The 23707-nt window shown below is 42.1% G+C and overlaps 1 protein-coding gene across 6 annotated transcripts in view; it reads right to left on the bottom strand.

Annotated features, from left to right (window-relative positions):
• Window positions 1-23707, bottom strand: part of TDRD3 (tudor domain containing 3) — a 443000-nt gene that overhangs the window by 153554 nt on the left and 265739 nt on the right. Inside the window, exon 13 of one of the 6 annotated variants that reach the window (XM_073346189.2) lies at window positions 19828-20345. The exons of the other annotated variants lie outside the window; for them this stretch is intronic. Within the exon in view, the coding sequence (XP_073202290.1) occupies window positions 20298-20345 (48 nt within the window). The 3' untranslated portion in view covers window positions 19828-20297. Of the gene's footprint in view, window positions 1-19827; window positions 20346-23707 lie in introns of those variants that run through there. 6 annotated transcript variants of the gene reach the window in all.

The following is a 23707-nucleotide window of genomic DNA, read 5'->3' as shown; positions in this document are numbered from 1 at the left end:
TTGATCTCAAATGCTAAATCAACTGTCTCACTCACCAAAATGGCCACTTGCTTGACCTTACCTTCACTATGTATACCTCCTTCTCTGATTTCTACATTCCCTCTCTGCCACCAGCACTTCACCTCCTTGACCACCGCCCACCCATTTATTCTTCAATCGCTAGCTACCTATCCATTTATGTCCAGGACTTCTCTGCCTCTCTAACTCATCTCCCTCTGTGGAGCCTGCTGTCTAATCCTTCCACTCCTCTTTGTCCTCCCTCTTGCAGCACAAAGTCCATCCTTTGGGTCATGAATGCTAGCTCATTTCCAAGATCCACTTCCTTGTTGCTGCTCCTGAACACCTCTAGAGAAGGTCCCATGACCAAATAAATTACTTACGTTACAAATTTGCTGTCCTCCTTCAGTTATGCCACATGCCTTGACTAACAACACTGTTTCTCCAGCCTCACTGAGTCATGTTCACAACTGATTATGTACTGGCTTTTGTAACTGTTGTTCTTCGAGATGTGTTGCACACGTCCATTCCAATGTACGTGAGTGCGTGCCCTGAGCATAGTTGCTGGAATTTTTTCCCTTAGTAGTATCCATCTACAGGTTAGGCGTAGCACCCCCTGGTGCCACACACTCATAGCGCCGGAATAAAATGCCCTGCCAAGCCCGCACCCTGCAGTTTCTTCTTACCAAACACTCCGAGAGAGGGGCTGGTGGGTGGGTCTTGGACAGGTATGTAAATATCATTGTAAAAGATAACCATTTAAATGATTAAAATTATATCATTTAGCCAGTTAACCGATTAAAGGGAGAGGGGCTGTGGCTGCTTCGGCCAGCCAGGCTGGGGCTATGGCTGCTCCAGCCGGCCAGCACGTCTGGGACAGCACCGGCCAGTGCGCAGGGGGTTAACGGTTAGAGTGGGTTAATGGTCAGACTTATACTTACCAGTTAACTGTTTAATATTTTACATCCCTGGCCTAGAAATGGACATGTACAACACATCTCCAACAACAAGTTACAAAAGGTCAGTAATCGGTTTTCTTCTTCAAGTGCTTGCACATAACCATTCCAGTGTAGGTGACTCACAGGCAGCTGCACCAGGGGTGGCCTCAGAGTTCAAGGAGAAGCTGCAACATAGCATGGCCAAAGTGGGCATCATCTCTAGATGCTGAGTGATTTGGATATGGGGGCTGTGAGGTGAGGGCTCAATCTCTGACGCTCTCCTGGCTGACATAATGACCATCAAAAAGGCCACCTTCCAACAGCGAGCATGTCATTAGTGGCTCAAAGGGCAGGTCTGTTAGTTTTGACAGAACAAGGGTTAGGTTCCAGGGGGGAATTGTTTCCTTTTTCTGAGGAAATACCCTCACCAGGTCTTTGAGAAAATGAATTACCATTTTGTGTGAGAAAACTGACCTACTGTGATGAAAGGCTGAAATGGCTGCCAGCTGAACCTTGACTGAAGAAAAAGCCAGTCCTTACTGCTTCAAAACCAGAAGATATTCCAGAACAAGCTGCAATGAGAACTGCATGGGCAGAACTCCATGATGGAAAAACCAGATGAAGAATCCTTTCCACTTTGCCAGGTACGTTGCCCTAGTGGAGGGTTTTCTACTGCCCAGAAGGATGCTACGAACCTGCTATGAGTAAGCCTGCTCTTCAAGGTTCACCGATGAAAGTTCCAGACCATCAGATGAAGCGAGCTGAGGTTTAGGTGGAGGAGCTGGAGATGGTCCTGTGTGATCAAGTCTGGGTGCAGCGGAAGCTGGATTGGGGCCTCCACTGAAAGGGTACAAGGATGGTGAATGAGTACTGCCTGGGCCAGGCCGGAACTACCAGGAAGACCCGTACTCGGTCCTGCTTGATCCTCATCAGAACCTTGTGAATCAACAGAATGGGGGGAAGGCGTAGAACAGGAAAGGTGTCCATAAGAGACCTGGGGCTGTGACCCCTAGGGAGCAGAACTGCTGGCATTTCCTGTTGTAATGGGTGGCAAATAGGTCTACATGGGGAGTCCCCCACTTTTGAAAGATGTCTCTTGCAATATCTGGGTGAAGGGACCACTCGTGGTGACTGGAAAAGGACCTGCTGAGGCAGTCTGCAAGCTGGTTCTGTGCACCAGGTAGGTAAGATGCTTCTAGGCTGACTGAATGTGAAATGCAGAATTTCCAGATAGACTGCCTCCTGACATGGGGGGTGGGGTGAAGAGAGTGAGCTGCGCCCTGCCTGTTGATGTAATACATGGCTGTTGCATTGTGAGAACTAAGACTGTCTTGTTTGTGATGTGGGCCAAAAACGCCTGACAGGCTAAGCAGTCTGCCCTGAGTTCTCTGATATTGATGTGGAGAGAAAGTTCCTCTCGACACCACAGGGCTTGGGTCTTGAGATATCCCAGGTGGGCTCCCCAACCAGCACCAAGGCATCAGAGACCAGATATGGGGATGGCCAGCACCTAACAAAGGGTACTCCCACATAGACTGTGTGGCAATCCAACCACCATGTCACTGAGTCGAGGACTCAAGATAGAACGGTGAGCATCATGTCCAGATGATGTCTGGAAGGAAAGTAAACCGTGGCCAACCACGCATGGTGAGGTCTGAGCTGCAGCCCCGCATATGATACCACATATGTGCATGATACCATGTGACTGAGGAGGCTCATGCAAACCTGCAACTGTCATGATTAGATGTGCCGGAAGGGAGCTTAACAAAGTTGAAATTGCATGGAAGTGGTCCTCCAGAAGCAGGACCATTGACGGCACAGATTCGAGCACTGCCCCGATAAATTCTATTCTCTGCACAGAAATAAGAGTAGACTTCTGGTCATTTATAATAGCCCCAAAGCTCGGAAGTTTGATTGCGTGAGATTGATGTTGGACTCCACCTGCGCTCTGAACGAACCTTTGATCAGCCAATTGTTGAGATATAGGAAAACATAAACTCCCCTTTTTAGAAAGACCAGTACCACTGCCAAACACTTGGTGAAGACCTGCGTGGCAGCTGATAGACCAGAGGTGGGCAAACATTTTCACTAGGAGGGTGGTGAAACACTGGAATGCGTTACCTAGGGAGATGGTGGAATCTCCTTCCTTCGAAGTTTTTAAGATCAGGCTTGACAAAGCCCTGGGTGGGATGATTTAGTTGGGGATTGGTCCTGCTTTGAGCAGGGGGTTGGACTAGATGACCTCCTGACGTCCCTTCCAACCCTGATATTCTACGATTCTATGAAACAATGCCCCGTGGGCCCATCCTGCCCGGCGCCTGAGCTCCTGGCCCAGGAGGCTGTCCCTCCTCCCCCGCAGCCACGCCACTGCACGGCACTATGCTCTGAGAGGCAGGGCTGCAGAGCCCGGCCTGACCCAGGGCTCTGTGCTGCACGGCGTGGCTGCTTGTCCTGGTGCAGCCGTGCTGTCAGCCACCGGTGTGCCAGGCAGTGTGGTAAGGGGGCAGGGAGCAGGGGGTGGGGGTTGGATAGACGGCAGGGGAGTTTGGGGGGTGGTCAGGGGCGTGGATAGGGGTTGCGGTGGTCACAAGGTGGGGAACGGGGGTTGAAGGGGAGCAGGGGTCCCGGGGAAGGCAGTCAGGAAGGAGAGGAGGGGTTGGATGGGGCAGTCAAGGGATGGGGGGGGCAGTCAGGAAGGAGAGGGGGAGTTGAATGGGGTGGTGGTGGGCAGTTAGGGGCGAGGGGTCCAGGGGCAGTCAGGGACAAGGGGTGGTTGGATGGGGCAGGGGTCCCAGGGGGGCAGTCAGGAAAGAGGGGGGGGTTGGATGGGATGGCGGGGGGGCAATTAGGGGTGGGGAGTCTGGGGGAGGTCAGGGGACCGAGAGCGGGAGGGGGGGTGGATAGGGCAGGTGGAGTCCAACATCGGGGGGGCTGTCAGGGGGTGAGAAGCAGGGGGGGTCAGGGTTGGATAGGGGGCACAGCCTCCCCTAAGCGGCCCGCCACACAATTTCAGGAACCTGATACGGCCCTCAGGCCAAAAAGTTTGCCCGCCCCTGTGATAGACCAAATGGTCATTGGTAATGGGTCTGGTTTACCAAAAATCTTAGAAACCATTTGTGGCCTTGGAAAATTGATATGTGGAAGTTTGTGTCTTCCAAGACGAGGGCAACATACCAATCCCCTGGATCCAGTGACAGGATGATGGAGGCCAAGGAGACCATGTGAAACTTCAACTTCTTGATAAAGCGGTTGAGCCGATGTAGGTCTAGGATTGGTCTGAAACTCCTCTTGACTTTTGGGACCAGGAAGTAGTGGTAATAGATACCCTTTCCTCTTAGTTGGTGCAGAACCTCTTCCACAGCCCCCCTCCAAAGGAGGGATTAGACTTCTTGCTCCAATAGTTGCTTGTGAGAAGGATCTCTGAAGAGGGATGGGGAAAGTTGGTGGGAAGGTGGAGCTGACGAAAATTGGAGGGTATGCCCATATTCTACTGTGTTTAGTGGTCTGAGGTAATGTGGTTCCAGGCACTAAGGAAATGGGACAGACGGTTGGAACATACAGGGGTAACTGGATCCTGAAGTGAAGAGATTGGTAAATCGACCTCGAACACCTCATCAAAACGAGTGCTTCGAGGTGCCTGAATAATGAGGGGTAGACTGTGATGGTCCTGTGGAGGAAGACGGCAGAGGGACCTATGCTCAAACCCCTTGTTCTTTCTCCTCTGCTGGTTGTGGTTGGGTGATTGAGAATAGCAGCACCCAGATTGTTGGGGGCTATCATGCCTTCTAAACTCTGCAGGCGAATATAGGCCCAGGGATTTCAGAGTTGCCTTAGTCTTTAAGGCCATACAGCTTTGGATTTATTTACTCCAAAAAGAGCAAGGACCTTTAGAATGGAAGTTCCTGGATCATCTGCTGCACATCCTGAAGAAACCCCGAGGCTTGTAATCATGAGTTTCTGTGCATGATGACAGCCGTGACCATTGATCTGGCCATGGAATTGGAGATGTCCAAGGCTGCCTGCAGGATGGCCTGGGCCACTGTCTTCTCCTCCTCCACCAGGGAAAAGAACTGTTGCCTGGCATCCTGGGGAAGCCTGTCTTTAAATTTTCTGCCTTGCTTCTCACACGTTAAAGTCATAGTGACTTAGCAAGGCTTGCTGGTTCGTTATGCGGAACTCCAATCCCCCTGTGGAGTAGGCTTTCCTGACAAACAAGCCCAGCTTTTTGGGGTCCTTCACCTTAGATCATCAAGAAGCTTACAAGAAGTGGAAGATAGGACAAATGACCAGGGAGGAGTATAAAAATATTGCTCAGGCACGCAAGAGTGAAATCAGGAAGGCCAAATCACACCTGGAGTTGTAGCTAGCAAGAGATGTTAAGAGTAACAAGAAGGGTTTCTTCAGGTATGTTAGCAACAAGAAGAGAGTCAAGGAAAGTGTGGGTCCCTTACTCAATGAGGAAGGTAACCTAGTGACAGAGGATGTGGAAAAAGCTAATGTACTCAATGATTTTTTTGCCTCTGTCTTCACGAACAAGGTCAGCTCCCAGACTGCTGCACTGGGCAGCACAGCATGGGGAGGAGGTGAGCAGCCCTCTGTGGAGAAATAAGTGGTTCGGGACTATTTAGAAAAGCTGGATGTGCAGAAGTCCATGGGGATGGATGCGTTACATATGAGGGTGCTAAAGGAGTTGGTGGATGTGATTGCAGAGCCATTGGCCATTATCTTTGAAAACTCATGGCGATTGGGGGAAGTCCCGGATGACTGGAAAAAGGCTAATGTAGTGCCCATCTTTAAAAAAGGGAAGGAGGAGGATCCGGGGAACTACAGGCCAGTCAGCCTCACCTCAGTCCCTGGAAAAATCATGGAGCACTACCTCAAGGAATCAATTCTGAAGCACTTAGAGGAGAGGAAAGTGATCAGGAACAGTCAGCATGGATTCACCAAGGGCAAGTCATGCCTGACTAATCTAATTGACTTCTATGACGAGATAACTGGGTCTGTGGATGGGGGGAAAGCAGTGGACATGTTACTCCTTGACTTTAGCAAAGCTTTTGAAATGGTCTCCCACAGTATTCTTGCCAGCAAGTTAAAGAAGTATGGGCTGGATGAATGGACTATAAGGTGGATAGAAAGCTGGCTAGATTGTCGGGTAGTGATCAATGGCTCCACGTCTCGTTGGCAGCTGGTATCAAGCGGAGTGCCCCAAGGGTCGGTCCTCGGGGCCGGTTTTCTTCAATATCTTCATCAATGATTTGGAGGATGGCGTGGATTGCACCCTCAGCAAGTTTGCAGATGACACAAAACTGGGAGGACAGATAGATACACTGGAGGGTAGAGATAGGATACAGCGGGACCTAGACAAATTGGAGGATTGGGCCAAAAGAAATCTGATGAGGTTCAACAAGGACAAGTGCAGAGTCCTGCACTTAGGACAGAAGAATCCCATGCACCGCTACAGGATAGGGACTGAATGGCTAGGCAGCAGTTCTGCAGAAAAGGACCGAGGAGTTACAGTGGATGAGAAGCTGGATATGAGTCAACAGTGTGCCGTTGCTGCCAAGAAGGCCTATGGCATTTTGGGCTGTATAAGTAGGGGCATTGCCAGCAGATCGAGGGACATGATCGTTCCCCTCTATTCGTCATTGGTGAGGCTTCATCTGGAGTACCGTGTCCAGTTTTGGGCCCTACACTACAAGAAAGATGTGGATAAATTGGAAAATGTCCAGCGGAGGGCAACAAAATTGATTAGGGGACTGGAACACATGACTTATGAGGAGAGGCTGAGGGAACTGGGATTGTTTAGTCTGCGGAAGAGAATGAGGGGGGATTTGATAGCTGCTTTCAGCTATCTGAAAGGGGGTTCCAAAGAGGAGGGATCTAGACTGTTCTTAGTGGTAGCAGATGACAGAACGAGGAGTAATGGTCTCAAGTTGCAGTTGGGAAGGTTTAGGTTGGATATTAGGAAAAAAATTTTCACTAGGAGGGTGGTGAAGCACTGGAATGGCTTACCTACGGAGGTGGTGGAATCTCCTTCCTTAGAAGTTTTTAAGGTCAGGCTTGACAAATCTCTGGCTGGTATGATTTAGTTGGGGATTGGTCCAGCTTTGAGCAGGGGGCTGGACTAGATGACCTCCTGAGGTCCCTTCCAACCCTGATATTCTATGATTCTAGATGTGTGTCCTGCTTGACCTTGGCAGCCCCTATCCTTGGTGGCTTCCACCACCAGGGATCCTGGGGGAGGGTGCAAGAATAGGAATTCACAGCCCTCAGCAGGCACAAAATATTTTTGCTCCGTCCATTTAGCTGTCAATGGGAAGGAAGGAGGGTTCTGCCAAAGAGCCTTAACAGGCTCCATAATAACCTCATTCAGGGGGAGATCCACTCAAGGCCTACCACTGCCAAGGTGTCCAGGAGGCCATGAGTTCTCTTTCACCACCTCTGCCTGGATGCCCAAATTTGAGACCAAGTCCTGACAAGAGGAGGTTGTGGGTGAGACTGGTAAGACCTCTAATCTCTCCTCTGTGTCAGCCAAGACTTGAGGGATGTGCTCCTGTGGCTCAGTACTGGAGCCCAGATCTGGTGTCTTGTGGCACAGAATGGGAGGTGCCCTACTCTCTGAGGCCTCGAGTCGGTGCCTTGGCCTGGGAGAAATTCCCAGAGATTCCAAAAACGCCACTGCATGGGTGCCGACCCTCCTTATCACATTGGCCAAGTGTTCAGAGGTACCACTAAACTAGATGCCCCTGTAGTGTAGGACGGGCATGGTGAGTGGCGTGGATGGCCCTGATGGTGGGAAGAGTAGGACTCCACCTCTGTCCCTGATGAGGAAGACGAGCTGCAAGGAGACCATGGTGGTGCCGACCCTCCCAGTGCTGGTGAGTGGTGTCGTGGGGACACCCGGGATGAGGTGATCAAAGTGGGTTTACTGAGGAAGAGTGGTCTCGGTGCCATTCGGAGGCTGGTGGATGGCTCTTTGCCCCATGGCAGCGCTGGCATTGTCAAGACCTGGATGTCAGGGGACCCTGGTACTGGCAGTGTGAGCAAGTCCCTAGCTACTGCACATGCCTCTGGGGTAGATGGTACCACGAACTGCCCAGTACACTGTCTGCTGGAGGATGGTGCGTTCCTTGCTGAGGGAAGCAGGATCGGCATGTGTGCCAGGGCCACTGGTGGGGTCTGTAGTGGTACTGGGGAGGGAGAGCAGCCCGACATGGGTCTCACACTGTCCCGATCCCCTTGCTTGCTCTCTTTTGGTACCAGGGAGTGATTTTTGTTTCGGTGCTTGCAATGCCTCCCTAGGCACTGGCAAGAAGGAATAGTGCTGAGTGTCCCTACTGGCGGGCTGCATGCTCTGTACTGAAGTGGAGATGCTCTGTGCCAAGTCTGATTGTGACTCTGATGCTGGTCTCAGTGATGCCTCCATCAGGGCCTTCAGCTTCACTGCCTGGTCTTTCTGGGTGCAGAGCTTGAACTCACTGCAGATCTGACAGCGAGCCTTCCTGTGAGCTTCCTGTAAGAAGTTGAGGCAACTAGCATGCTGGTCGCTCAATGGCATCGACTTGCCACAGGAAAAGGAGGGCTTAAAGTCTGGTGACCGAGGCATACCCCAGTAGCGGGGAATAGATAAGCCTCTCCAACAAGTGTAGAGGTGTCCAAGAACTCTACCTACTTAACTTACTAAAACTACTTTCAAACTAACTACTAAAAACTATATACAGAACAAATGAGAGGAAACCACTGGAAAAGATTGCTGAAACAATGAGGGATGGTCCAGCAACTGTCATGGGTGGTAAGAAGGAACTGAAGGTGCAGGCTCAGCAGGACCCTTTATTCCAGTGCTATGAGTGTGCGGCACCAGGAGTCACTAGAACCGACCCAACAGATACCACTAAAGGAAAAAATTCTGCCAATTGTGCATGAGGCGTGCACATACTTACATTGGAATGAACATGTGGAAGCACTCCAAGAACAACTACTATAATAACTATTTGGGACCCGTGTAGGAGAGGGAGGGTGGAGCATATTAGCATTCTTTAGCTATTTGCAATAGTTCATTTCTTTGAAAAAATGTCAAAATTAATCATACAGTATTTGCACTAGCATTACGTGAATTTCCTACACTACATCAATACTTAGCTCCTTAGCAAAGTGCTCTCCATCTCCAAATGCCTATCTTAAGGGCTTGAAGTGTTGCATGGAGTATCATGCGTGAAGTACTACCATCTAATCATACCCTGAAAGGAGGCAGTTTTTTGCCAAGGAGAAAGAATGCCACAAACTCATAGGGCAGAGGAAGGGAAGAAACTAAATTAAACCTCAATCCTTGAAAGGTCTTGAATAAAAGGCAAAAGACTTATAAAAATTAAACAAGGTAGTGTTTAACAGCCTTAAGTGGTATTGCAATTTCAAGTAGCCTTAAACCATAAGGTAAATCGAAATTTCACATGAAGGAATATATTAACAAAACACTCACTTGTATCCATTAATCTAAGAGGAGAGGTTAAACCTATCTGTCCACCTCAGCACTGTAATAGTCTTCAAAATACAAATAATATTATAAAGGAAAAGATAGCACAGGAGTGTATGTCTATGCTACATAGTTGCTAATCTGGATCATTACGATTAAGTTGTAGATGTATGGAAATATATTTGATTTTTAAAAATAACTAAAAAGACACCTATCCAAGGCTATAGGCACCGTAACACACAATTAAAAACACAATTTAAATTTCAACAGGATTAAAATCATCAGTTCTGCAGATCAACTAGACTGTCACCTACCATACATTTTTTCTCTCTCTATAATCTAAGAGACATACCTTCAGTCTTCTTCTAAAGCCCTATCAATCAGATGTTTTTTGCAGAGCACTGAAAGATGATGATATATCATTTCATTTTACTCAAAAGCTTAGATTAGAAGATCATTTAATTAAGAATTATGGGATTGTACAATAGTCACTTTGGGAAAAACATTATATTACACAGTGATGAGAATGTAATTTGAGTTTGGGATTAGAAAGAATATAAAACCATAACCAAAATAACTGTATTCCTATATGTTTGTTTTTCTTGCAAGACAAATTAAAAGGATAGGACGGGGAAAGGGAGGGCAATAGTGAAAACTAACACTATTATAACTGTACATTGCAAAACATTTGTAATTCATTTCAAATTAGAAGATTAATTTGCATAAAAGACAAATTATGCAGAAAGTAAAATATCTGTAATTATACTAAAAAATTCAGCCTGATTTGTATGATTAACCCGAGTTTGAATATCCCTCCCATAAATCACATAAATTACCTTTCAAAATTTAACAAACTTCACACAAAGAAATCCATGAGAGACCACATGAAAAGTCAAGTGTAACAGCATGTTAATGAAATAACTTCATGGTAGTCTTAATTCCTGACTAGCACATGACTTCCATAAAAAGGAAGATGTTCACGTCTCTGCCCTGGCACACATCTATACCTCTGATTGACAGATTGACAGAGCCAGAAGAGTACCCAGAAGTCACCTACTACAGGACAGGCCCAACAAAGAAAATAACAGAATGCCACTAGCCATCACCTTCAGCCCCCAACTAAAACCTCTCCAACGCATCATCAAGAATCTACAACCTATCCTGTAGGACGACCCATCACTCTCACAGATCTTGGGAGACAGGCCAGTCCTTGCTTACAGACAGCCCCCCAATCTGAAGCAAATACTCACCAGCAACCACGCACCACACAACAGAACCACTAACCCAGGAACCTATCCTTGCAACAAAGCCCGTTGCCAACTGTGTCCACATATCTATTCAGGGGACACCATCATAGGGCCTAATCACATCAGCCACGCTATCAGAGGCTCGTTCACCTACATATCTACCAATGTGATATATGCCATCATGTGCCAGCAATGCCCCTCTGCCATGTACATTGGTCAAACTGGACAGTCTCTACGTAAAAGAATAAATGGACACAAATCAGACATCAAGAATTATAACATTCAAAAACCAGTTGGAGAACACTTCAATCTCTCTGATCACTCGATTACAGACCTAAAAGTCGCAATATTACAACAAAAAAACTTCAAAAACAGACTCCAATGAGAGACTGCTGAATTGGAATTAATTTGCAAACTGGATACAATTAACTTAGGCTTGAATATGGACTGGGAGTGCATGAGTCATTACACAGTAGAACTATTTCTCCATGTTTATCTCCCCCTCTCCCCCGTTCCTCAGACGTTCTTGTCAACTGCTGGAAATGGCCCACCTCGATTATCACTACAAATGTCCCGTCCCCGCCCACCTCCGCTCTCCTGCTGGTAATAGCTCACCTTAAGTGATCACTCTGGTTACAGTGTGTATGGTAACACCCATTGTTTCATGTTCTCTATGTATATAAATCTCCCCACTGTATTTTCCACTGAATGCATCCGATTAAGTGAGCTGTAGCTCACAAAAGCTTATGCTCAAATAAATTTGTTACTCTCTAAGGTGCCACAAGTCCTCCTTTTCTTTTTATCTATACTTCTGTGTTACCTTATATTACCCTGCCTGTTTCACATAGCCCATTACATTTGCAATGTATCCAGTGTAACAGTAAGAATTTCTTTATTGTGCAGAACATTGTAAACCTTCTCCTGTAATTATTTCAGTATAGTGGCTTCAGTCATTAAACTCTGGATTCTTGTTCTCATAAACAAAACCAGTATACACTTATATAATTAGACACTTCAGTTCCCTAATGACAATGTTTAGTTAGAAAGTCAAAGAGGATCCTAAAAGGTTTTACCTACCTGTTTACCTTGGGTACAATATCTGTAGCACATTTATTTCTGCCTTTGTATTTAGAGTACTGAAGTTTGACTTGGAAATCCTAGACAAATTAAGGGCTTGACTACACTTATGAGTTACAGTGCAATAAAGGAGCCCCGGGCGCATTAGCTCACTACCAGTCCACACTGGCAAGGCACGTAGAGCGCTCTGACTCTGCGGCTACAGTGCTGCTGGTACTCCACCTTGGTGAATGGAATAATGTTTGCGGCGCCAGTGTGAACGAGGTGTTGCTTTACTGCACTCTGATCAGCCTCCGGAAATGTCCCTAAATTCCCTTAAGTCAAGTGGCCACTCTTGTCATTGTTTGGAATCGGCTGAAGGAATGCAGAAATGCCCTTTGAAAGCTCTGTTTCTGACAGCCGGCTGCTTATCTGCTCCGAGACAAGGCAACCATTAGTGTGGAATGCTGTGTGTGTGAGGTCTGCTGCTGTCTGAACTTACAAGACAGCATGCTGACATGCTTTCAGCCCCCCAAAACCCCACTCTCTCCCCCCACACATACACACAACACACTCCCTGTCACACTCCACCCCACCCCTCCATTTGGGAAGCATGTTGCAGCCACTTGCATGCTGGGATAGCTGCCCATAATGCACCACTCCCAATGCCGCTGCAAGTGCCACAAATGTGGCCACGCCAGTGCGCTTGAAGCTGTCAGTGTGGACAGACTGGAGCACTTTCCCTACTGTGCTCTCCGAAGGCTGGTTTAACTCAAAGCGCTCTACATCTGCCAGTGTAGCCATGCCCTGAGATTGATCAGGTGAATCCCCCCTCTACCCTTCCTGGCCAAATACATTATGAAAACAAGGAATTGGGAAACCTTCTCTTTGGGGAGACCACACAGGTTCCTTCCAACTCCGTTTTAAAGGACTCTGAGCTGCTTAAAATTCCTTCCAGGCCAAGACCAAGTGTTTCTAATGGGTCCAGGCTTTCCTTCTCTTCCTGTTCTTCCTGACATCTTTTGTACAAAATGGCAGCTTCCATGCATTAATAGGATAGATTCTAATCAGCTCACTGGATACAAATCCCATAATCCACCCATCATCACCAGGCAATTATCTAAGAGGTCAGTATTGAAAGACTAGGAAAGGTTTAGCTGTGAAAGAAAGAAAGACAAAATTTTAAGATCCTTTGTAAGGTTTTACATTATGTTTTAGGGTTTGTTATGTTTTAAAAAGTTTAAAGAAATTTTCTGGGTATTCTACAGACATGTTTTCCTGCCACTCTTTATGTGGGTTCTTCCCATGATGTACTGAAGCTTAGCTTGAGCTCTTTGAGATACTTTTTTCCAAAGCTAAGTGATGAAATGAGGACTTGATTTCACCCCTTTGAGCTGTCTTAGGAAGGAACAGGAGTTCTTCAGATTCTGCCTGAAATTCTCAAGGGTCCTTTTCCTGCCCGCTTAAAACATAACATTTTGCATAACCAGCCACTAGTATTCCTTCTATGATCTATTTGGTTATATAGTTAGGTAATCTTCATATTTTATATGGAGAGATAGATTGAAAATCTAGTTTGCCTAAAGTGGACATATTAATAAATATAAATAATATACAGGAACTTGATTTATTTAGGTGCACAGAATGGCATCAAGATGGTTGGCTTTATGCATATACATTTCTTTGCATCCCAGAAAGGTTGCAATTTATTTTTCCAGTTATAATTTTAAAAACATAGTAGTCTTGCACCTGGCCTGGGAGATGTGATTGCTTTTATACATGGAAGCAGACTTGATTAAAGAGCCTTTTCATGGGAAGGTCCTATATTAAGGTCGCTAGGTATACAGGCATGGGGAAACTGCAGTAAGGAGTTTTAAGGTGACTATACTCAACTGGAGTGAAATACTGGCCCCAGTGGCAAAACAACTGTTGAATCAAGGCTGTCGATTATTTGCAGTTAACTCAGGTGATTAATGAAAAAAATGAATTGCGATTACTCACAGTTTTAATCACACTGTTAAACAATAGAATACCAATCAAAATTTATTAAATATTTTGGTTGTTTTTCCACATTTTCAAATATATCCATTTAAATTACAATACAGAATATGAAGTGTACAGTGCTCACTTTATATTATTTTTATTACAAATATTTGTACTGTAAAAATGATAAACAAAAGAAATCATATTTTTCAATTCACCTCATACAAGGATCTGAAATGCAATTTCTTTATTGTGAAAGTGCAACTTACAAATATAGATTTTTTTTTGTTACATAACTGCCCTCAAAAACAAAACCATGTAAAACTTTGGAGCCTACAAGTCCACTCAGTCCTACTTCTTATTCAACCAATCGCTAAGGCAAACACGTTTGTTTACATTTACGGGACATAATGCTGTCCGCTTCTTATTTACAATGTCACCTGAAAGCGAGAACAGGCATTCGCATGGCACTTTTATAGCCGGCATTACAAGGTATTTACGTGTCAGACATGCTAAACATTCATATGCCCCTTCATGCTTTGGCTACCATTCCAGAAGACATGCTTTCACGCTGATGACGCTCGTTAAAAAAATAATGCATGAATTACATTTTGACTGAACTCCTTGGGGAGAGAATAGTATGTCTCCTGCTCTGTTTCACCTGCATTCTGCCATGTATTTCATATTATAGCAGTCTCATATGTTGACCCAGCACATGTTGTTCATTTAAGAACACTTTCACTGCAGATTTGACAAAACGCAAAGATGTTAGATTTCTAAAGACAGCTACAGCACTTGACTCAAGGTTTAAGAATCTGAAGTGCCTTCCAAAATCTGAGAGGGATGAGATGTGGAGCTTGCTTTCAGAAGTCTTAAAAGAGCAACACTCTGATGTGGAAACTATAGAACCTGAACTACCACAAAAGAAAATCAACCTTCTGCTAGTGGTATCTGACTCCGATGGTGAAAGCGAACATGCGTCAGTCTGCACTGTTTTGAATAGTTATCGAGCAGAACCAGTCATCAGCATGGATGCATGTCCTCTGGAATGGTGGTTGAAAATGAAGGGAGATATGAATCTTTATTGCATCTGGAACATAAATATCTTGCGACGCCAGCTAAAACAGTGCCATGAGAACATCTACTCTCACGTTCAGGTGACATTGAAACAAGACGTGGGCAGCATTATTTCCTGCAAATGTAAACAAACTTGTTCAAGTGATCGGCTGCACAAGAAGTAGGACTGAGTGGACTTGTAGGCTCAAGTTTTAGATTGTTTTATGTTTGAATGCAGGTTTTTTTGGTACAGAATTCTACATTTTTAAGTTCAACTTTCATGATAGAGAGATTGTATTACAATACTTGTATAAGGTGAACTGAAAAATATGATTTCTTTTGTTTTTTTACCACACAAATATTTGTAACAAACAATAAATATAAAGTGAGCACTGTACACTTTGCGTTCTGTGTTGTAATTGAAATCAATATATTTTAAAATGTAGAAAACATCCAAAAAATTTTAAATGGTATTCTACTGTTTTTTAATTGCACAATCAATCACAAATAATTTTTTAATTGCTTGACAGCCCTAATTATTACATATCAGTATTCACAGATTCTGACACATTATCATCTGCAAGTATCTAAAAAGTGTGAACCCCAAAGAAGGTGATAACTTGTTTTGGCTGATTTATAGGAGAATATCATGGTAGTAGTGGCCTAAAGTGATCAAAGGAAAATATAGGCTGGATATAATGAAATACTTCCTAATAGTGACATCTATCCAAGCCTGTAAAATGGCCTCCCAGTGATAGCACTGGGAAAACTGTAGCACTCAAGATTTAGCACTTAACATCATAATGTAGGAAAAATTCTGCTTTGATAAGGACATGGATTACTAGACTCCCTCTAAATTCCAGTCTCTCATTCTAAAAAACAACAACAAAAACAATAAATAAGACATTTTCCTTTTCCATGGATTTAAACTTGTACTTCTATTAGTGATTTAGGGATTTTTACAAAAATATATATTGCAACAGAAGAGTATTCCACCTCAATGAATAATAAGCCATTTTCCTCTTTTTTCTGGTGGTCCAAATCTGTCAGCTTTAAACTTGCTGAGTAACATTTGAATGTGTGAACACTGCCACTGTTTTCTACGTGATTACTCATGGAGTAAGCTACTACTACTCAGCATAAGTAAATGTGAGAATTAGATTTTAAATAAGTAAGTACCTTAAACAGATTATTTCATTTATGTATTCTTTCAGGACCTCGTTACTATCAGATGTACTCATAATTATTTTTTCTAAGATATATAATATATACACACACAGAATATATCTGTAGCTAGACTTACACAGTGTATAAATCTATCTATAGCTAGACAGCAAAATTGGCAAATCTGATTAATCTCACTCCAATTTTGAATCTTGAATCGTATGCTGAACCTTTTCAGCTTTAGCATCATCCTAACTGTAATAAAATCATTTGATTTACACAGTATTCTAAATGTAGTCTTACTAATAATATGGGATAATGGTGACAAATGGCACAGTTACAGGTATTATGAGAATTACAGTGAGATTTACTGCAAAATATTTTATTTAATGGGATAAAATAGAATTAGCATATGATATTATAAGATTTACTGAGAAATCTCTTGAGACGTTGAATAGTAGCTATGTAATTATTGTGTCAGCACAGTATATACAACCAGAATAATTCCTGTCCATTTATGCTCCATATCTACACATGATCCTGAAACAATCTTTATCTCTTATGCTGCTGCTCAACATTATGTAAATATTTTAATGTACTATCTAGCTATCACCCTATCTCCAATATCCATTCTCTGCAGTGTACCATGTCTTTTACATAGGCTAGGAGTTTGGTTCCCTGCTTCGCTGCTGTTTGAATATGGAAATTCATGAGCTACTGCAAGTCCATAAAACCACACTCCAAATTCATTTAATCCTTTACAAATCTTTATTCCTTTTTTAATCCACTGCTTTTGTGTTGTGTTTCAGCAACAAATGTTTACATTTTCATAAAGAATGCCTTAACAGAATTTCTGTCTGAAAGTAAATAAGTGATTCTAATACAGAAACTTCAGTAGGGCACTGCAATGTACCTTAAGCAGTTTTATTTTCCCCTGAAACTTTCCTATTTCCTTCCCTAAGCAAATTTCAACTTTTTGATTTCAACATTCCATTTTTTTGACCAAACTGTATCTCATTCATTACAAAGTATTAAATGCTTAGAAGAAATCGACATATATTATGCCTCCTATTTCTCCTTTCAGTAATGATTTCACAGACACTTTTTTACAAATGAAATTATAAGTCTACACTTCCTTGAACAATCCTTTGTTCCTTCCTTAAATATAGCAACTAAATTATTTGTACAAGACCTTTTCTACTACTTGCATCCCTAGTAAGCTGTCAGAAGTTGTCAAATTATTTTACATTTTCCTTGCTGGATCCTATGAAAGTCTATGATGTATTTCCATTGGGCATGGCATGCTGTCAAGTTTTTAACAGTCCTCATTGCTTTATTAGTCCCAATATTTCCCAATAACCAAAATAAATGCTCTTTACGTACTAAATTGGGATTCTAAATTGACAATGATTTATTTAGTAATACTGAAAATATTGGAAACACAGACATCTACAAATTTGAAAGCATTTACAGAGCAAGTAGAGCACCAATTGGGAAAATGATTATACTGTGTCACAGATATCAAAAGTCTTAAAGACAGCTGCCCTTTTAAAAACATTCTGTTAGATTAGTATTAGTATTTGTCCTAGCCCTTTTCTGGGAAAAATAGCTATCTAATATCCAAATGACAGGAAACGAATAATTCCTTATGAAAATCAAGGAATGAAAGATCAGGGCACGGACGAGAGGACAGATGACCCGTAGTAGACTTGAATTTAATAGAAGGTACACAACAACAACAGATGTAGCATCGACTATCAGCATTTCTTGACATTTCACTGGTTTGCTCCAGTTTTGAAGACAGGTCATTCATTTATTTCCTGAATACCAGACATCCCAGCAGATCTTACAATTATGTTCCTTTAAAATTAGGATCACATAAACCTGGGGTCCAATTCTCCCAGAGTAACTCCACTAGAATTGCTATTCTCCTGCGGCGGGAGATAGGTCCACAGGATGTCAACACAGGCCTTTCACATTTGAAACTATAATTATTGCCAGTGGCACATAAAAGACAGTAAAAATCTTATTGTGATCTATGCAAACATTTCCAGATGCAAGGTGTCATAATATTCTCAAAGACAGAAAATCATTATTTTTGAGAGTCCTTCTGAGATACTATTTTAGCTCCCTCGTAACACATTATGAAACCACTGGGTTACCTTGACATCTTGGTTAGCAGAACTGCTAATCAAGCATCTTGGTTTTGCTATCACAAAAATGAAGAGGTTCTTTATACTAAGCATTAAGAATGTGATCCAGTGGTAAATACCAGGCTGTAAATATTAGTTAGCAGTTAAAGACAAACTGATGCACTAAGGTATCTTACAGAAAAACCTTTCATTAATTAAGGCAGGACAGTAGAAATTTTAACAAACCACCAGGAAAAGAATCACTGATTAGAAACTGAGAATGCATATTGTATGTGTGTCAAAATATATACAACCCTTTACTTCCTGTGGAAAAATCCCAGAGAATTCTGTTTGGGTTCTTAAATCACATGTGAAAAGACAAGCAATCCAGCAAGTGGAAATAAAGATGAGTTACAGAAGACTATCCCAATAATTGGCTCAGTATTAGAAAAAATAAGTCTAAATTTTTAAATGATTGAGGTAAAAAAAAAAGATTTAAAAAAATTAAAATCTCTACAAAGATAATAAAGAATGATGATGTGTTAATTTGGTGCCATGTGGAATATATGCTTTAGGCAATTTCAGGGCTCTGCTTTTTTGAATTGAGTACACACTTAACAGAGATAATATGCTTTGCTTTTAGAGTAGGCAAAAAAATTTGCTATACTGCTGGACAACTGAGAAAACAATCTAGCGAGAATGACATCATGCATCCCGGCTTTTGGCAGTGGACAGAAAATTCAAAGGATTACAAGGAAGCCTCCAAAAGATAAAGTGAGAAAAACCACTTGGCTGCCAGGGTAAAAAACCACCATAAAAAATGATCATATATTTTTGAAAGTTACAATTTTTAAGTTAGAAAGAATTATATATGCACACGCATGATCCCAAATTTGGTAAGGAAATCCCTCAATCTGAGTTGCAGGCTGGAGTTTGGGCACATAGTATATGGCTAGTGAATAAACAAGCTCCAACTCTCATATGACTTGGGGTATTTGCATAATTTCAAATATGTGCACGATACTGAAGATTTAAGACAGAGTGAAGGAAAGAATGTGACAAAGCTAGTTAATATCTAGCTCTTAAAATGATAAATGAGGGAATTATTGCAAAAACAATTAAATGTTACAAATGCATACCACTGTTTGTATGGGAGTCCAAGAAATTTAAAAACTGAGAAAAAGTTCAACTGTCCATACAATAACTGAAAATTGAAGATTTTGTGAATAATTGTACGTATTGGCTTGCAAGGCAGTATCTCAACATTATGTGCAGACTTCAAAATTATAAATACATTTACATTTTAAAAGAAAATACATGCAAAAATTCCACCTTTACTTATGTGCTAAAATCAGAGTTCAGGATTCTGGGTCCACCTGCAAGAGCTGATGGTATCACGTGCACCTAAGGAGTGCAAGGATGTTCTCCTTTCAGGTGTTAGCAATGTCATCAGCTGCTGCAGGAAGAACAGAACAATGAGTCGGATTGCAGCAATTTTTAAGTCAACACGTAATCTGACATACATCTAACTAAAAGCTTTTCAGTTCACATAAGAAGCAAAACACTGCACAATAAAACCCAAATAAACAAGATTTACTCACGTTTGCAGTACTTCCTTTCCCTCCTTGATGAAGCTCGCCCAATGACATGGCATTAGATAGTCCTTTTCGGGTCAAGACATCAAGCTTTGGTCCGCAGTTCCCTCCTTTAATTGGGCTGAAACTTATGCTATAAGGCCAGAGTGATTCTCTCACTGAGGGCTCAACTTCACTCATCTCCTAGAACAGTGATGATGAACCTCTACGGCATTTGATGCCATTTCTGTTGGCTGTGCCACAAATGGAGTTCTGAGCCTTGGTAGAAGTGATGATCAGCAGTGGAGATCGCTGACGTAATCCAGTTGATGTCAGATGTCAAGAAAGGCAGGGCCAGAATGAGACAGATGACAGTAGACTGAAAGGAAAGGAAGGGAAAGACCAGGAAGAAATAACTGAAAGGGGAAAAATTTCAAGGAGAGGAATAGATTAGGTGAGAAAGGTAGAATAGGGAAGAAGAGTGAAAGCTAGAAAGGGGAAAGATTTAACACAACTGAAGCCCTTCTAAAGTCTGCATCCAATAACTAGAAAAATTTCACTTGTGGCCCTCTGATTCAAGAAGGTTCACCATCACTGTCACAGAGAGAAAAAGGAAAGGAGGTGTGCACTGAGGGAGCTCCATCAACAAAGGAACAGACACTGCTGCAACAGCTACACACTCATGTTTTTGTTTCCTCCTCAGTTCCATTTTGCCCACAATGGAAGATCTTTAAGAACAGAAATAAGGTGAAAAAGGGTAGGATAAGTAAGAACAGAGCTACCAGGACATCAGAGATAAAAAAGATGAGCTCAGGTAAACTATGTTGTAAGTACAGCAGGATGCCCATGAAATAACTTCACAAACTTTTTTGATTAACCTGTTCCAGTACAAGAATTATTAATTATTATTATTATTACTATCTCTAGCGAAATGAGTTAATAGTATATGATATCAAAGGCTTACAATAAGTTGACAGGAAAATTACTTCCAATAATTAACAGGCCAGATTCTAGAATATGATTCAACCCTGTTGTTCTGCTCAGAACCACTCGGAATTCCATGGTAGATGGTATCTTACTGCTGGCATAAAGCCTGCTTCAGTCACTCCTATCCCAGTATAAAGGACATAATAGAACAAAAGTCTGTGATTGCTAGATCTAGCTTTATGGGTGTAAGGTTCAGTAGGGCTAGCATAGACTGGCCCACAGGGTCAGGGAGCTGTAACTGGCTCCATGATGCTCCTATGCAGGGGAGAATCTGTTAGAATATTTCTGGCTACTGTACTATCAAAGCAATGCCTGGCATTTTGCTGAATGCTAATATGCCTCAGTTTACAAGAATTCACCCACAGTGTTATTTAGAAAATAATCTATATCACTTCTTAAAACATTTTACAACTAACAGAGAAATGTACTGCTCTCTTGATAACCAGTTGCTATTGTTTAACTGGATTCTTATTTATGGTACTTGAGTAGAGCTCATAAACACATTTTGAAAATGACACTCAAATCCACAGTTTTAGAAGTGAAGGAGCTGTTAGTCTTAAAAGTCCTTTGACATCCCCCCCACAAAAAGATTGAAGTATTCACTCTAACTCAATTCTGGCAGATTCAGCAGTTATAAATACTGTAATTATATGCATGAGTTTTCAGAGCCCAAGAGTTTAATTTGAATACTGAATTAAGATTTCAGAAAGATGCAAGTTTAGTTTTTCTGCATATGTGTTTAAAAAATAGTGTAGCTGTGTGACTAATATCTTTGTTTTTTCAATGGCTGTGCATTTAAATTATGTTAAAGCCCTGATTTCTTGGTTAAGAGTTTTTTTTATATAAACCAAAAGAAATAAAATGAACACTAATTCTGAAAACCCTAATGGAGTTGCTGTCAGGTGTACCTTTGACAGGATGTAAATTCTGTGAAAAGAGATATGCCAGATAATCTACAGTTGTGGATTATGTGCAGCTATACTGGTTAAAACACTTTTCTAACCTACGAGGTAAATCATCTCTATGAAACTTTTATCTCCTTTCTTACAGACTATGCAATTCGAAAAAAGAAGAGATGTAGGATTTTTTTCCACATTATTTCTTTCATACACTGGTGGCTATGATCCTGAAATTTGGAGAAAGGGGAAATGTATTCATATTTTTCATCTATCCATATTCTAAGAGCACGGGGTTGTCATTTTTACTAGTATGTACCAAGCATACTTTCACAGGGCCCAAAACAAGATGCTGATTTCCATGAGAGTTAAGATAGCTCAGTACACCTCACAAGAGAGATTTAGTACTTTACAGGATTGGACCCCTAGTCAGAAGGAGACCAATAAATTACTTCCAGTTAGACTTCAATTAGTCTGTGCCTAAATCTGGTTTTCAAGGTTGTAGGTCACATTACTTCAAAGATAGCCAATATGTTGTCATGGCATACATGTCATGGTTTCCAAGAAGCTGATTCTTGAGACAAGGTGTTTGCAGCAAGTTGTAAATGGATCCAATACCACTGAGTACTTCACATCCAGAAGACATTTCTTGCAGTTTGTGTTCTGTAACTTCGACTTAGAAATTAAAATACCCATACTCTGAATGTGTTTGAAACTACTCTTGAAGTATGGGACTAGGACTGCTGGCAGCTACATATGTAAATAATCACTATATCCTGAATTGAGGAACACAAGAATTAAGTTTCCCACTGTCTGTTCATATGGTAAGCTGCTGGTATGCTGTTCACTCCTATTTTGACTATGTGCTATTCTGAATATTAAAAATAGCATTTTACTATACTTTGCTATTACTTTTAGTGCATATACATGAGAAAGATGGAGATACTAGAACCAGATGTTGTCATCAGTCTTTAAAGTAGATATCAGAGGCCATTAATGACATAATGGCACAGGGAAATTTAGTATGAACTGTGAACTAACTTCTAACAACTTGGATAAAATAATACCTAGCTCTTCTATAGCACTTTTCTCATCAATAGATCTCAAGGGCTTTACAAAGAGATGGCGAAACTGAAACACAGGGACAAATGATTTGTCCAAGGCTACCCAGCAAACCAGTGGCTTAGCCAGGAATAGAACCCTGATCTCTTGAGTCCCAGTGCATACTCTATCCACTATACTACATTGCCAAGTTTTACTTACTTTCCATATCTCCCAGGTGGAGTGTAAATATCCAATATCCCACTGAGTAAGATATGGATTCTCAAAGAGGACTCAAAGATATGGTTCCAGGGTAAGTATTATATCCTGTTACTCATTAAAGTTGGGATATGTGTAAAATTAAAAAAAACCTTCAGTTTCTGCAAAGGTTTACATATTATAGTAGTTGGTTATATTGAGAAGACATTTGTATGAAGTACTCCAATCACCAAATTACTCAGGTCCTCTATGACAAAAATGGTTGTATATCGAGGGCCTTGTCTACACAACTGCTTAAGTCGACGACAGTTACGTCGCTCAGGGGTGTAAAACAATCAATTAGCTGAGCAACGAAACTTCATTGATTTAATGAGGCGTCTACACCATGCTACATTGGTGGGAGATGCTCTCCCGTTGACATAGCTTCCGCCTCTCGTTGAGGTGGATTAATTATGTCAATGGGAAAGTGCTCTTTCAATAGATTTATCACGTCTTCACCAAACCCGCTAAATCGATGTCGCTGCATCAATTGCACTGGTGCCGATTTAGCACAGTAGTGAAGACAAGCCCTTAGATGTGCCATAACAGTAGTGAGGTATTTTAACCAGAAGGGTAATATTTTGACTTTTACAGTCTGATCGGGATTGCATTTAACTCAGTGGTTCTTCTTAAAATTTATTTTGTCTGAATTACCTATGCAAATTCCCCAAAGAGATAAGGAAATAAATATCTGTCAAATTGCAAATTGGCTTAAATCAACTTGTTCAACAATGAACAGAGTTATTTTTTCTATTTCATTTCTTAGTTGTCTTAGATCTAGCCGTATTTGTACACCAACTAGCACAATGGTGTACTGGTTCATGACCAGGGAAACAGGCTCTCTGGTAATACATAATAATAATAGTACACATAATATAAAATGCATCAATGGAGATTATCTAAGAATT

The sequence above is a fragment of the Lepidochelys kempii genome, chromosome 1 (assembly GCF_965140285.1).
Source record: "Lepidochelys kempii isolate rLepKem1 chromosome 1, rLepKem1.hap1, whole genome shotgun sequence".
Taxonomy (NCBI): domain Eukaryota; kingdom Metazoa; phylum Chordata; order Testudines; family Cheloniidae; genus Lepidochelys; species Lepidochelys kempii.
Note: the sequence above shows the minus strand (reverse complement) of the source record. Positions and strands in the feature narration are given on the sequence as shown.